The sequence below is a fragment of the Neopsephotus bourkii genome, unplaced genomic scaffold, assembly GCF_033783945.1.
Source record: "Neopsephotus bourkii isolate Nb327-2 ecotype Australia unplaced genomic scaffold, CSIRO-AGI_Nbou_v1 NB_1376, whole genome shotgun sequence".
Lineage (NCBI taxonomy): Eukaryota > Metazoa > Chordata > Aves > Psittaciformes > Psittacidae > Neopsephotus > Neopsephotus bourkii.
In genome coordinates this window covers 2684131-2700610 of record NW_026901855.1, presented here as the reverse complement: position 1 = coordinate 2700610, position 16480 = coordinate 2684131, and the positions used below count along the sequence as shown (strand labels likewise).

Below are 16480 nucleotides of genomic sequence, written 5' to 3'. Positions count from 1 at the left end.
GGGTAGAGCAGTTGATATCATCTACCTGGACTTGTGCAAAGCATTCGACACTGTCCCACACGACATCCTTGTCTCTAAATTGGAGAGACATCGCTTTGATGGATGGGCCACTTGGTGGATAAAGAACTGGCTGCATGGCTGCATGCAAAGAGTTGTGGTCAATGGCTCAATGTCCAGCTGGAGACCAGTAACGAGCGGTGTTCCTCAGGGATCAGTGTTGGGACCGGTCTTGTTTAACATCTTCATCGCTGACATGGACAGTGGGATTGAGTGCACCCTCAGCAAGTTTGCCGATGACACCAAGCTGTGTGGTTTGGTTGTTATGCTGGAGGGAAAGAATGCCATCCAGAGGGACCTTGACACGCTTGTGAGGTGGGCTGATGCCAACCTCATGAAGTTTAACCATGCCAAGTGCAAGGTCCTACACCTGGGTCGGAGCAATCCCAGGCACAGCTACAGGTTGGGCAGAGAAGAGATTCAGAGCAGCCCTGCGGAGAAGGACTTGGGGGTGCTGGTCGATGAGAAAATGAACATGAGCCAGCTTCAGTGTGCGCTTGCAGCCCAGAAAGCCAACCGTATCCTGGGCTGCATCAAAAGCAGCATGACCAGCAGGTCGAAGGAGGTGATCCTGCCCCTCTACTCTGCTCTCGTGAGACCTCACTTGGAGTATTGTGTGCAGTTCTGGTGTCCTCAACATAAAAAGGACATGGAACTGTTGGAACAAGTCCAGAGGAGGGCCACGAGGATGATCAGGGGACTGGAGCACCTCCCATATGAAGACAGCTGAGAAAGTTGGGGCTGTTCAGCCTGGAGAAGAGAAAGCTGCATGGAGACTTCATAGCAGCCTTCCACTACCTGAAGAGGGCCTATAGGGATGCTGGGGAGGGACTCTTCATTAGGGACTGTAGTGACAGGACAAGGGGTAACGAGTTCAAACTTAAACAGGGAAAGTTTAGATTGGATATAAGGAAGAAGTTCTTTACTGTAAAGGTGCTGAGGCACTGGAATGGGTTGCCCAGGGAGGTTGTGAATGCTCCATCCGTGGCAGTGTTCAAGTCCAGGCTGGACAGAGCCTTGGGTGACATGGTTTAGTGTGAGGTGTCCCTGCCCACAGCAGGGGGGTTGTAACTAGATGATCTCAAGGTCCTTTCCAACCCTAACTATTCTAGGATTCTAGGATTCTTCCCAGGCTGTGGCTGCAGGGAGTGCAGGTCTTCCCCCCAGGTAAAGCATGGCCATAGGAGTACTGGTCTCACCAGGGCAGCTGATCGTGCATCCAACATGGTGCCCACAGCTGGGACCCTGTCTTGGCCCTCACTCAGCTCTGTGCAGTCCCCGCCAAGCCCAGGACTGGAATGCCACATTTCAAAAGGGAGCTCAAGAGGGAGAAGCTGCAGATGTGTGGGGACAGCTTCTGGGAGAGCACAGAAGCAGCATGAAGCATCTCTGCCCTATTTGGGGATCACCCAGTGCTGTGGTTTCTCCTGGGTCTGTCAGCTCTTTAGGCCATGAAAATATCCCATACCCTAGGCAGTTGTTCAAAAAGGTGGAAGGATGTGGGTGAAGAAAGAGCAGCCAGTGAAGGACTGACTCTGGGTGCCCTTTCCCAAGGGAAAGCTCACATGCAGAGCATGAGGCACAGACAAAGACAGCTTCAGCCTGGAAACAACACACTGCACCCACCTGTACTAGCTGGATACAGCTCCTAGCTGTGGTGCAGGTCAGTCAAGGGGAAATAAGGCGTGGAAGTTATTTCCTGGGAGCCATTAAACAGAGAATTAAATCCCACCTAACAGCAAATTCAACCTCTGTCTTCTCTGTCAAGGAGAGGATCAAATCATCTGTAGAGATACAGCAGAAAAGAAGGAAGGAGACTGAGGAGTCAGAGCCTCACAACAAGCCACAGAACAAGTCAGAGGGATGGAGGAGACTGTCAGGGAATGCTGTGGGAGGAATTAAGGCTGCTTGGGACAAACTGGATTAGTTTCTATTCAAATTGGTCTATTTTCTATCCAAACATCCCCTTTTCCTTCTCAAGCCTAGAGTAATACTCCTTCTTCAGAAGGAGAAAGACCCTGGCCAGGCTGTGAGGTCCCACAGGGGTGGTAGGTGGGCAGCTGGGTGTATGCCCAGCCAGAGCAGCCACATTGTCCTCACTCTTGGCCATGGGCAGGTAGCAAGCAAGGCCTGAGCAAAAGAGTAGTGGAGAGTATAGGCTCTGGCAAACGCTGCCTGGAACCGCGCTCCTGCCAACCCAGGTCACTGCAGCAGATGCTAGGAGCATATGCCATGAATTAATTCCACTTTCCCTGAGACACTCAGGCGAGAGGAATGGTGGTACCTTTCCAACTTATTAACATAGGAGCTCCCCCCCACCTCCCGTCACTTTGTCACACTTAATAAAACAGCCAGCCAGGGTCCCTCTAAGAGGCACTTCAATGGAAAGTTGCTGGGTCTGGCCTTTTTTCAGCTTTTATTTTCTACATTTTTTTTCCAGTGCTGCATATGCTGTCTCAGCCTCAGTATTCCTCCTCCACCAACAAACTGCACCCTGGTAAGGCATCTCTACCAAGAAAGTCTATAAAGATTGTATCGATTATTATCAGCAAACCCAGAAAGTCCTAAAACTGATAGGACACAGAACTAATTTTTCCTTTCTGCCCTTTTACTTCATCTGTGATGAGGCCTGCCATTTGCTCAGGTAGTCTACTGAGCACTGAGCCTGCAAGAGGCTACCTGCAGGTTGATACTTACAGCCGTCCAGAATGCCAGCAAATCCCTAGGCAGACACCCCAGATCAGCTCACCGAGCTAAATATGCTGTTGACAACACACACTTTGACAGGTTTGCAGCTCTCCCTCAGCACTGTATGAACAAAGCAGAACAAAGAGTAGGCAGGATGCAAGACTCTACACTGAATTGCTATCTTTAAACTGAAGATGGGAACTGCTCACCAGATATATGAAAGCCATGTCTGAATCAGGAACTTGAGGTTACTTGTTTCTAACACTGATTTTGCCCCAGATTCGTTGTGTGGCTCCAAGTACACCACTACACCTTGGTTTATTCCACTGTGATACAGGTCTGTGGAGACCAACAGGGAATTACAGCTATATTCCTTGGCTAGGCACAGCCTGGAGGGCTGATGTGAGCTCTTAGGAACCAGGCACACTGTTCTGAAATCTGTCTCACTTCCCATCTCACTTGACAATCAACCAGAGCTACACCTTTTCAGGCTACAAGAAAAAATGTATACCTGCCCTTTCTTCATTTGCACGTTCTTTACATGGGACTTCAGAAATGCAGGTTCCTGAGGTAGCTTTGTCACAGTTAATACATACTGGTGTATCACCATGCGCCAAGAGCTGGATGGGGCACACCAAAGCACCTCATGGGCTTTTTTTAGCAAGAACAGTAACAGAAGCAGGCTCTTCCCTGTCAGCATCAGGACTTGAGAGAGGAAAAGCAGCAACAGGTTTCAGCCACCTTCCCAGCACTGAAACCAAAACATGCGTGTGGAAGGAAGGGGGGCAGGAACAGCTTGCTGGAGGAAGGCCAGGAGCCAGACACCCACCTCACCTCCTCCAGCTGGGGAAGGAATTGAAAAGACATGGAAGCAAGTCTCAGTCTATTGAGTTTATTGAAGGAAATTAAAGGGACAACTTGATCACAGCGCACATAAATACTGAAGCAGGAAGAAAGTATCTGACAGCATTGCTTAACTGGGTAAAAGCATAAGCATGCTCAGGGAACAGAATATGAAACTGAAAAAACTGAGTCTAGAAATAAAGCAGATTTTGAACCATAAGGGCAATTTTCTATTAGAAAAACTAACTAGGCAAGGCTTTCGAAAAGAAAGGCAAAGCTCAGCCACATCTCACTGGACCTTGCCATGGCCTGTATTACAGCAGGCTGGGCTAAGTGATCAAATCCTCCTCTTTCTGCCTTAAATTAAATGAGGCTGTGATTTTTTTTCAAGCCCAACTTTTAAACTCTGCCCAGGTATCCACTGGGCTCCCAAAGTCCCAGTGTGGGCACAGGCCTGTCCCAGACACACCTGCCTCCTACCCCAGAGCATCTCTGCCCAGGGCCGTAAGCCAGATGAGGGGAGCCAATAGCATCCATTATTTTTTTCCTCCCAGACTGAGTCGTTGGATTTGTCTGATTTACTAAACTATTATAGTTTGCTGAATTTATTGTTTTTCCTGGAATGTAGGAAGCATTTGAAATTCTCTTTGAACCATAGGTGTCACAGAAACATAGACTCTAGCTCACCTGGGAAGTTTTCTTTTCATACCAAAACACCTTTCTTTGCTCAGAGAAAGACTCAGGATTATTCTCCATACACTGGCCTCCCAACCTTCTGTCTCACCTAGTTTTCTAGTTACAGGGGAGTTTTCTTGGTTGTAAAATACACTTTGCCTCTCCTTGAGACAGATGAGCCTCCTTATATTGTGGTGGCCCCAGACTGGTACCCAGCTGCTTCTCTCACTGGTAGAATTGTTTGGCATATCAACTCTGGATCTGAAATTTTGCAGAGTACTGAATTCAGTGAGTTATTTGACCTGTCCTGCTGTCAGTACAAGAGTGGGAATGCAATGCTCTTTTACACCAAATGTGTTAAGAAAAGCAGCACAGCAAGCCTTTCTCCCAGCACCTGCACTGCCCCCCAGATGAATATAGCAAGATTCTCCAACAGGACAAGGCTTTGAAGGACACTGGATTAGAAGTAATGTTCCTGTTTCCTTCGAATAATGACCAAGGCTCTTTGGGGGCAAGGTATTAACAGCTAAATGGGTTTTTCTCTAGATGACAATAAGAGCAGCTTACTTGGCTCCAAGGAGGCACCCACCAGGGAGTTACCTTGTTTCAGAGAAGCAGGCTCCATTCTTTCACATGCACAGAATAAACTGTTTTCACTGCAAACTACCTATTGCCTGAAGCTATCTCCATTCAGGCTGTGATCTCATCTGATTGCAAAAGCTAAGTGGGGTTAGGCCTGGTCAGAATTTAGCTGGGAAACCTTAAGCGAAGAAAAGAGGTGCTGTAAGAAGTGGTGTTGCTGCTTCCTCTGAGTCAATACAGAGGTAATATTCCAGGAGAGAGGTTAAACTAGCAGGGGATGGCTGGAGGCTGCTGGATGAAATGTAAAATGGATAACCTGGCATTAACTTGTGGCATCTGTTGTGAGGAAGATGGTAATCTTCATGTCCTAGGCAAACAAATCCTATTAGCCTAAAATTCTCTGACAGCCATCACCGAAAACCACACTCCATTGTAAGATGTCCACCACAGAGAAGCTGCATTTCGGTAGAGGAAAGATTGCCCATTGCAGTTACCTGTAAAGGTGCTAGTGAGATAGAAGTGACTGTTCCAAAGTAAATATTTTATTGTATTTAGAATTCTTCATCTCTTTTGAGAACAAAGATTATTATTACAAAATGCCCAAAACTTCTCCCAACCTTTCCTATAAAAAAGTCCTATTTATTTTCATGTCTCAAATAAATTCTCAAATACAAACAAGTGAATAGAAAATTAAAGTGCTAAACTATTTACAGGAGATACAGGTATGAGTTGTCTGGTGTGCCAGCACTCTAGGGCAGACTGCTGTGGTCTTCTCTCTCAGACTGTCCCAGATCCCACTCTGTCAGTAGTTCTGAGGACACCTCTGTGAAGAGATGGTCCCAATCCCAGCTGACATCCTACCAAGAGGAAAAAGACAAACATGCTGAAATGGGTGCACACACAGTTGTATTCAGGTTGTTCTGTCCTGCTTTAAAACATCCCTCTGCCCACACTCCAAATGCTTTCTGGCTTTGTCGCTCTGTACCACCCTGTAGAACCACATGGTGGCTACCAAAAGGCAAAACACAACACAGCACTGTTTCTTCATGGATCTGTGACAGTGCTAGGCCATTCACATTTTCCTTTACTAGTTCTTTCATCCTGATGAGGACCAATTACAGTGATACATTAATCTCACACAGAGAAAGCTCTACCTATTTTTAAAATAATATTCAGGGTAAATCAAACCTCCATCAGCTTGGACAAACTCCTCCTTGCCTCTCTCCTCCACTGACAAATGCTCACTTACCAAGTACAGTCTGAGACATATAAGAAGCTTGTGCCTTTTGGTGCTCCCACAAAAAACTCACCTCTCGCAGTTCATGCTCTGGAGCCAAAACTTTGGTCAGAAGCTTCAGGTCAACCTCTCCATCCTATGAACACACAGAGTCACAGTTTCACAAACAGAGCGAAAGTGGACACCTCCATTTCACAAGGTAGGGCCTGCTACAGATAAGCACATTTGCCTCATACTGGACATATGCTTTGTCCAGAACAACAGCAGGAGCCTCCAGATCTGTATCTGAACAGCAGATACCATAACTACACTATTTACAGACAAAAACAAGCATGAAAGCCACACTGCAGAGAGGAACAGACTTGCAGGCAGACTGCAACTTGCTTAGATGATAGAGCTGTGTATTTTGTGCAGCTGAGTATCATTGTGGAGGATGATATGAGTCTGGAAGGAGAAAGTCACTCTGGTCACCCCACAGCAACATCCACTTACCAAAGTTTGAAAGGCAGCATACTTCATTAGATCTTTGTCCAGGTCATGGTAGGTCAGCACTCGGTTCACCTGCACACTGCAACCAGAAAGGGTCAAAGTACAAGCCTGGGTAAGTGTGGAAGCACGTTTGAGGAGAAGGGTGGCAAGGACAGTAGTCTGGTGACACCAATCGCAAGTGTCCACATCTCCCATGTGGACTCTTGAGAGGGATGTCCCCAGACAGAAGAAATCTCATTCAGCAAACAAACAGTCACCGACAAATCTGTGTGCTAGATTGTGCACATGCATGAAAACAGAATGTGGAGCAACCATGGTCTCCCTCAGAGAAGCCAGCATGCTGGAGAGAAGATCCACAGGGCCAGAAAACACAGGAATGTAATGAACATTCAAACAGCCCCAGTGCTGTACCAAAGCAGGCTCTGAGAACCCCATGGTACAAGCTACAGAATAGTAGGGACTTTGTGATTTCCATGTCTGAGCTGAGTCACAGCTATCAAATACAACTTCCTAAAATGCAGCTTTCAAAGAGAAACATGGTGTAGGGGGTAATATACTGTCACGACAAACTTTACAGATGATGCAATTCTATAGGAAAGACCTATGTTAATTTATGTTTGTGTTCGTTCATGAAGTCTTTTCTATTGCAGGGAGACTCTGGATACAGGAGAAATAGATGGGATTATAAAAGAAGAGAGAAAACAAAGAAATGAACTCTGGTGAGACACAAAGTAATTTCAAATTTACTACTATGAAGTGTCATTTACTTTTGTTAACAGCTATGGTATTACAACAGCCACTCCATACCGTGAGAGAGACACTTGTGGTCAGGAGTGAGGTATCCCACCCCTCCAAATAAGGGTCAACAGAAACCCCAGTCTGTGATCTTGTCAATAGGCCCAACAGAGAAGAGAGGACTTTCCTGGAATGTTTAAGATAAAACACCCAAATTTTTATTTCATTTATTTAAAACTTACTGGTCTCCCATGACCTAACCCCAGGACTACTCTGATAACACCTTCAAACAATAGGATTGTACTTCGCAAATTAACTAGGTACTTGAGTAAGAAGATACTCTGTGGAGGGCAGAGCAGCCTACAACAATGCATAATCAAAATGTATGTGCTAATGCATGTGTACTGGAGGCATTCCAGATTATACAGGCAACCTTAAATCAAGAAGTTCTTCATTTTTGAGAATTTGACTTTGCACATCACATATGTTACTCTAGTGTAGGGTTGTTTGGGTTTTTTTATATAGAGACAGAAGATTCAGTACTTGCTTCCTCTATGTAATCAGAAACAAGAAGTTTGCCTTATTGAGCTTGGAGACCCACTGCCACAATACACAGCACCAAATCCTGCTGAATGGCACTGCTGCTGACATCCAGAGAGCATGAGATAAAAAGGAGTTTAATTTAACCAGCCGTTTCGCATTGCTGATGAGAGGCTCAAGAGCACCTGACAGTGCTCTTACCTGGGGGGAGCTGCCACTTGCATGGCCAGATCTTCCTCCTGGACTTCCTCCAAGTCAGGGATCACAGGAATGTCTGCAACAAGAGAAAGCAGCAGCAGTAAGGGGGGAGTGTTGTGCTCGCCTCTCACTAGAGACAAAGTTTCCTTCGCTTCACAGATATGAAACAGCCTGTTTCTTATTTGAGGAAAACACAAGAGAGTTATTTAGCAATGACTGGAAATACATTGTTTAATATTAAACAAAGCAATAAAGCTTTGAAGCTTGGGGTCAAAAGAAATCTTGCAAGAGAAGCAGATTTGGGCTGGGTAGGACTCCACAGGCTACAGATCATGCATGTGAACACAACCTTGAAGCTGAAAGGAGCCAGCTGCGCTAAACCCTGCTACCTATTTGCCATCATCCTAACAATGGCAAGAATTTGCCTCTTACAAGGTGTGTTACCATTTGCTCACCTGCCAATCACTTAGGCTCTGTTAGAAATAAAACATGGGCAGAAACTGAGACAAGCCATGTAAAACTATGAGCTGAGAGAGCTGCTAGCAGGGCCTCAGGCTGTGCAGAGAGGCCTGTGACCTCCTTGATAGCTGGAGAAGGAAATGCTGGTGGTCTAGTAGATACAAGGGCTAAGGGAGATGCATCTGGTTGTAATGTCATAAACCTTTTCATGATTTCTAGTGTGACCCTGGAAATGGCTGATGTCTGGGTCACTGAGTGTTACCCAGCACAAGGAATACAGCCGCTCTACCTAGGACGGATGCTAGAGACAGAAGCATCAAGACAAGGAAGAACTGGGTGCACACAGAACCCTGCTAAAGGAGCAAGGTTCTGACCACACATCATGTTTTTTGATTTGACAAAGTGCTATAAATTGAGATGTAGAGAGGAAGAGAAGGGGAAGTAAGCGGAGATGCCAAGCAAGGAGAGTACACCAGCACAGAGCTACTTTAAAGAGCCAAGGCCACAAGGGCTCTCCAGAGACCCTGAGCCCTCAGGCTGCGGAGAAGCTGGTGGCTCGGCTCTGGGAAGAGGTATCGGTTGCACAGCGTGTGGGCAGAGCTGGCCCCTTTGGCGCTGGAGCGAGCAGGCTGCTCCCAGCTCTGTCGACAGTGTGGCCATGCTATTGCTGTGCAGCAGCAGGTGGCTGGGCCTGGCTTTGCCCCGCTTTACAGCCCAGGCTGAGATGAATATTCAGGAGCTGGAGACCCTTTCCCCCCTATGGTGCTCAGAGCTCTGGGCAGGGTCTGTCTGAGAAGCCCCTTGTCCGGCCGCCTGACAGAGCTCCACAGGCTCCCGGCTGCCCTCGCCTGCTGACCGTCCGCTGCGCACCGCCCCCCCCCGGCTTGCTGGCCGGCGGGCGGGAGGCAGCCCTCGCCCAGCTGCTGTGGGGCAGGGGTGAGGCCGGGCCCTGGCGCGGTGGCTGTTTGAAGCTGGCCACACAGTGGGATTTCTCGCTAATTGGCTGCCTGGCGGAAGGCCGAGCGGGACAGGGGCTGTGGCGAGAGCCTGGCCGCAGCACAAGGCAGTGACAGCTTGGGCAGCCTCAGCAGAGCGAGCGGTGCCTTCCAGCCGCCCAAGGAGCAGCTCTCCAACTACAGCCAACTTCCCAAAGACATTTAAAGGGAAACTGCAGCAACAGGCCGCAGGCCCGAGGAAGCCTCTGCAAGAAATGCCTCAACAGCGCGCCGGTGGGCATCCAGGGCAGATCTCTTCCTCTTTCTGCTTGTAGGGACAATGCACACTAGAAACTGCTATCCCGCTGGCTCTACCCTGCAGGGCTCCCAGATCTTGATAAAATCTGTAGCAAAGTGCAATTACTGGACAAAAGCCACTGTGGAGGCACCTGGTAACACCTGCTCAGTGATAATGTGGGAGAGAGTCCCTGAGTATAAGCAACATAGACCAAGGAGGGAACAGAGTGGTGAGACTGGTCTAAGGGGAGGAACGAAGCGCTGTGCAGAGGTGCCCTGTTAAGTCCAGGCAAACAAACATGACAATGAGAGACAGCTTAATCTCGCCTGAGCTAATTTGTCCTTTTCAGCAGAACACTATGAATGGTGCTCATCAAACAACTGCCTGGGAACAGAGCTACCTTCACCAATGGAGCAGCATACCCTGTAGCAGAAGGTCAGATCCTTATCCCCTTTTGACAGCAGAAAAGTGGAAGACATATGCAGCAAACTGACTTTCTTCACTCAGTGCTTGTTTTAGCAGCTATTTCTGAGGTCTGCTTTTCCCAGTTCCCTTTGGCTTTTGTTGATCCTTTTTGCACAGGGAAAAACTGTAAACTCAGGGCCCACATCAGTGATGCAATATTCCATTAAGCGAGTTCCTGAAGACCCCTGGATTCTCCAGTGCTGATTTTATCTCACTGTCATTGAACTCCATGGAGAGATTCCCAGACCCCTTACAGAGCACTGCCTCTACTCTCTGTTAGCAAAATCCAGGCAATTGCATAGAAATTCTTTCCAAAAGAAATCCAAGGCTCCAATATTTTATAGACACTTTGAAAATATTTAAGACAGAAGAGCTGGAAATGCTCTGGGGGCTCCTGCCAGCCCCTTCAACAAGGGCCAGAGCATGCTTGTTCTTACTGCAAAGTGTGGATGATTCGTCCATTTCCAGGCAGAAGCAATGCTCTTTAGGACTGCCAGAGACTGACAAGAAACAGAACAAAAATGTAGCAAATTATAAGAAAATATCAGCTCCCCAGGCTAACTGCTATCAGTGGCAAACCAGCCCTGAAATATTTGGGTCTTTATTTCACTTGTTACTCATAATTTCCTCTTCCCTCTGCCAGTTCCCATGGTGCCACCTCTCCACAAACCCTGTCCCATCTCCCTCTGTACAGTTTGCAAGTGCCTCGGTTCTCACTTTATCACCAAGGGCTCAACCTTTCCCCTCACTCAGTCTCTGGCCCCCTAATTGTTTTTGTTGCTCTTTTTGGGACTCACGGCTTTTTTTCCAGTAAGCTCTGGTAACACAGCCAAGTCATGGCACTATGTCAGTTGCAAGGGGAGGAAGCACACGAGCTACTGGGCTGCCGCAGTGTAGGCATATGCTCTATTTTTCATATTGCTGTTAGCTGCAGTGTGACTATTTACATATAGCATTACTACATGCAGATATGTTCACAGGACCGTGTCCTCCCAATCTCACACTGCAGCTTTGTCCAGCAACAAGGTTATGTGACAAACCCCCACTTTGTGTGCTTTGCTCTGTGACCCACATTTTATTTTCTGCCTCCTGTTCAGCGTGGGGGCTTCAGATCATTTTCCAGAAGCCTGTGTATTTGGTGCAGAATCATGACACACGCTTCACTGTCCAAGCTTTCATGCCAAAATTCAGTGCCCATGTAAGTAAACCTTAGAAACGACTGCACAATGTACCTACATGCTAAGGAGCTGCCTGTGTACAACAGGAAAACATACCAGGTTACTGCAATTAAGTGAACGAATGGCCTGTGCATTACAAAGAGAAAACGTTTTGCAGGTGAGAAGATGTAGCTTCAAAACCTGGAAACAAAAAATTATTCTCTGCAGTGTAGTTACAGGTTGGGGGTAGCGGTGTCATAACTCAGCTGCAATTTGGAGGAGAAAGGACCTCCTATATTGTCTCCAATATCAACAGATTTTAATCAAAACTGTAGACAAATCTCAGAAGCAACATGAAAATCTTACAGCTTCAGCTCTTCTACTTTCACACCCATTCCTGCAGACTTTGAAATCAGAACAAACCGGTATGATGCTAATAGTAAGAAACATGAAAATAGAAGTTGACTTACTGGTAAAAAATATTTAAAAGGAGAACAAATTGAGTACAAACTATCTTACCAACCCTGGTCTCCCAGCTGGCCTCTGAACGCTGTACTATTACCTATGCCACCTCCCTCAACCAATCTCCCCCAGACAGAACTCATCTGAAACTCCATTTCATATGGCAGATAACATTTCCAGAGTGAGTGCTCCTAAAAATGACACTCACTTTCCCCCTGAGAGTGAGTATTCTCCTTCGACTTTTAGCTGAAGTGAGGAGAGAATATGCAGACACACATGGCAGGCAGTGTTCTACAAGCAGAAGATAGGAGTGTATGCAACAGAAGATGGAAAGGGGAACACAAAAACTCTGCATGCAGTGACCTTAAAGAAGAGTGGATGAGGCTTCCCTTTATGGATCAAAATAATTGGGAACAGAGCAACACAAAGCCTTTCCCCACAGATATCACAGCCCATTAAGAAATAGGATATTTGCTCTAGAAAATGCTCATGGTAGAGATGTGAATGAAATTATGAGTGAGCACCAAAGGCCAGATGACAAATGGAAACTCCCCGCCATCTCTGAAATGATGGTGAACAAGAGTGAACAAAGAATGAAACCAAAATGAGTGTGTTCATGCAGAATGTGTCCCCCATGCAGTGGGGTAAGAGACACTGGTACCAAATGTTGGCTAACAAGGGAGTTATAATAAACTGCACCAAACTGATTGTCTCAGAGCATCTAAGTCTCATCATATAACTCAGAATATGAATTTTAATACAATAGCTGGACTGAGCTAGGTCTTACACAAGGTAAGTTATGGCAAAACACCAACAGCCTAATGCAGAACTGTGTTGATGGTAGGAGGAAAAGGTGAAGGGAAAGACTGAGGATGACCCATCCTACACGCAGGTAGCCAAACAATAAGCAAGGGACACTGGCTTTTTAAGTCACAGACAAAAGAGGGCTTTATGTGTTCATATTAGAGTACATGCAATAACCATCACCATTTTTACCTCTTAGTAAGTAACTTACTGACTGCTGAGGAAGACAACCACAGAAAGCAACAAACAGGAGGCAGAAGAACCTGCACCACCTTAATACACCAGTGCTCCTGCAAGTTGGTGAGTTACTTTCCCTCCCAGGCAAAGCTGATTTTTTCTTTAGTAGCAATTATCTTCAGGCTGGGTCCCTTAAAATCCTGCAAGCTTCCCGTAAGTTCTGGTCCTAGCCCCAAAGACCTACATTCTCCCTTAGATACAAGACAGCATGTAAGTGGTGACAGACAGAATGTCTTCCAGGTCAGGCCTGCAGTTAGTCAGCAGTATGGCTGCCACTTTCTCCCTGAGCTGCTAATTTAAGTTTCCTGAGTCAACACCTTGCCATCCAAAAAAGGCCTCATCTCACATAGTCTGATTTGCTTCCTCCACCTGGGTGAGTATTTGAAAGGCCAGTTCAGTGGACACTCTTGCAGTGGTGAATGTGCTGCCCTTCCTATCCATACACCACTCTATCCAAAGAACACAAAGAGGGTAGTGGCTTCGGGAGCTGAGAGTCCCCTGCCACTAAGCAGGCACAGGAATGAAACCAACTTTAGTTTAAGTTGCTTGCTCATAAAATGTAAAAATTAAATCATTACAATATTTCTGCTGCTGCAAAACTTTGTTTTACTGAATGCTGTTACCTTCTGCATCACATTTGGGGAATTTTAAACAGGCAAATGGAAGAAGGTCTGATTGAAGATGAAGTTAAGTGAAAGAAATTGGTCTCATTTAGCACATGACAGGATTCATCTGTGTTCCCAAGTCCACTGAGGTAGTATCATGGGCGTTTCATATTCATGAGCTGCTGCGACACTGTGTCCCCTCATTTACAAAGCACCGTGTTCAGCAAATTCTGTCCCTGTGGACACTCCGTGCATTTCATGGTCTTGTCAGAGAGACATCAAACACTTCAGTAACCAAATACCAGAAAATGGCTTTAATTAGTGCATGTCAATGCAATAAATAATTTTTCTAAGTGGAAAAAAATAAAAAAAAGAAAGAAAAGAAAAAAGTGGAAAGCAACAGGCAAAAAAAAATCTTCAAAAAAACGTAAGGAACAAGGGACACAGATAGCTTCTGCTGAACACACAAACAAGCTTGAAGCCTCTTGGAAGTTTTCTCAGGAGAGGAGCAGGCAAACGGAGAGGATAAAGAACACTCCTTTGGATGCCTGGATATTAATTTCACAGGAATGTCTTTCCCTGACTGAAATTGCCCAATATGGAACAACGTACCTGCCTGATCAGTCAGCAGGGAGATGAAAATGAGTGAAAAGCAGGCAGTACCACAGCTACTAGGGCACTGCCTCGACAGCTGAGACAAGCAGAAGACAACCTGAGTGTCCCATGTACCAGAGCACCCTTTTGAGAAGAGAATGGTAACAGTACAACCTGGCCAAGCTGATGGGAAAAGTCATGGAGTGAGCGGGTGCCAGAGGATTCACAGGATCTAGTGGAGGTCATGCAGCAGATTCAGTACTGCCTCTCCAGTCTTGCTTTGAAAGATTATGCATTTGCCTTGCTTCAGACAAAATATTTTTTTCCTTCAGCCACCAAGCTCTGATGATACTGTCAGCTAGACACATGAGTGGCTGGGTGGTCCATCTGAGACTCTATTGCTTCAGTAGTTGTGCTTTCACAGACTGCATGGCATGGCATAGCATGGCATGGCATAGCTTCTTCCTCACCTGAGAGAATGCTGGGGACAGGCATCAGGCATATTTGCTACTTCCCAAGGCTGTTGTTGGCACAAAGGCCCTGCCCAGTTTCAAGCCCTGGGAGGTGTGAAGAGAGACAGGGCATGGAATAGCCCTGGTCAGATGAGTTGCTGGGCTCAGTGCTGGGTTATACTGTGCAAGAAGTAAGAGCAGACACTGATGGCGGAAAGTGGAATCTCTTAATGTCTAAGCATGTTCACCAGCAGCAGAAGACAGAAGAGACTGGAAGCCAGACTCAGGACCCGGAGTCCACTACATTCCTGAGGCTATCAGCATTTAGAGTTGCAACATGCCTTCTAGCCTTACTAGCACTATGCCTCCCCTCCTTTTCAGTAACATCTGTTTTTTCAAAGGCTGTTGTTCCCTGTTCCTCTGCAGTATTATCCTGCTGAAACATACTCAGGAGGTAGTGGGGCAGCAGATGAGAAGGCATGAAATGCCCAGGGAGGGTCTGGTGAACTCAGAAACACAAAAACCTCCTGAGCAATTCTGGAGATGAGTGATTTTGCATTAGAGCATTACTGCGGCAGGAAAAGCAGCTTCTCAGGATGCTCCTGCGGAAATATGTTCAGGAGCAGGCGTGTCTGATTCTATTTCATCCTCTTCATGTTACGCTGGAAAAACAAGACAAACTACATTTCTTTTATGCTAAACCTTAGGTTTTTTTATTTTTCTTATATATATTTATTAAAAAATGCCTCTTTGATCGGCAGCACCCATGACACTTCCACATCCAGCGACTTCTCAGAACCCTCCCTCCATCCACACAAGGCCACCACTGCTGACAGCCAGCTGGGTTTGATCAGAGCCACTCAGAATCAGATTTTCATAAGACAGATGAGGAATCTTACTGCTGCCCTCTCTCATATCAGATGAGAAACTGAGGAGGAGGGGGGACGGATCCTGAGGGAATGACACTACAATCAAGGGCTACGCAGTCCTCTCTCTGTCCCTCCACTGCTGCAATTTTCAAAGGACTTTGCCTCAGGCAGTTTTAAATGATGGTGTCTCAATTCTGTAATCATCTTTCAAGAGCTTTTTCTTAAAGGGTATTTTAGGTAAACTTAGTCCGTCAACTACACTTACGGACTCAGCAATCACAGCCCCAATAAGATTGTGTATCTATCACATCACACAATTTAGTGATGGAAGATGCTTACACAGACCATCATTTTCAGCCCCCAAAAATCGGTGTGTACCTTTTGCAATTAAGCTATCCACTGCCCTGGCCACTGGTCTGCTGCTTCAAACAGGACTTCAGACATATCTCTTGGGACATATTCCCTTCTCTAAAACCCCCCCCGTAGCTGTCAGGAGGAAGCTCTCCTTCAACATCAGAGGCTGTAGATCACAATGCCAGCAGTTACTGGAGGAGTTCAAACCGGCCAGGACCAACAGCTCAGTGGAAGCCATCCAGTTGGACTGAGTCTGACCTTCACTGACCTTGCACAGAGCCTTCAGACAGCATGTTAGAGGAGCCGCCAAGGGGAGAACTGTACCGTGCTGACAGACCCACACACAAAGTCACAGTGAAGAATCCCAGAAACTTAGCAGTTACTTTCATTCTCTGCCCCGGGCCCATCCCTTCAGCCCATTCACACCACTTCCAAAACACCATCTTTTTCACTTCCTCTCTATTTCAGGGCTGTTCAGAACTTTTTATCCACTTAGCTCTCCCCAAACCACTTCCCCACTGAGCCTGTGAAGTACCCACTGGCTGTACCCCTGGCTACTCCTGCAAATTCCCCACTCTCTTACCCTCACACTCAGCCAATGCAGCTGTTCATTCCTTCAAGTCCACCAGCACTTGGTGTGTTCTGTAAAAACAGCAGCTCACTAGGTGAAGTAACTGGCATTCTGGCATCAGGAATGGTAGAGCCAATAATAACCCACTGTGCTCTATTCTCAGCTCTGTTTAGA

At 46.5% G+C, this 16480-nt stretch overlaps 2 protein-coding genes across 4 annotated transcripts in view; one reads left to right on the top strand and one right to left on the bottom strand.

Annotated features, from left to right (window-relative positions):
* The window catches only part of ACYP1 (acylphosphatase 1), a 428968-nt gene that overhangs the window by 5336 nt on the left and 407152 nt on the right, over positions 1 to 16480 (top strand). The gene's annotated exons all lie outside the window — the stretch shown is intronic.
* Positions 5366 to 16480, bottom strand: part of IFT43 (intraflagellar transport 43) — a 47875-nt gene continuing 36760 nt past the window's right edge. For all 3 annotated transcript variants that reach the window (XM_061367450.1, XM_061367452.1, XM_061367451.1), the window contains 4 exons: positions 8048 to 8120; positions 6575 to 6650; positions 6156 to 6218; positions 5366 to 5702 (listed from right to left, as the gene is read on the bottom strand). In XM_061367450.1, the coding sequence (XP_061223434.1) occupies positions 5595 to 5702; positions 6156 to 6218; positions 6575 to 6650; positions 8048 to 8120 (320 nt within the window). In that variant the 3' untranslated portion in view covers positions 5366 to 5594. The remainder of the gene's footprint in view (positions 5703 to 6155; positions 6219 to 6574; positions 6651 to 8047; positions 8121 to 16480) is intronic.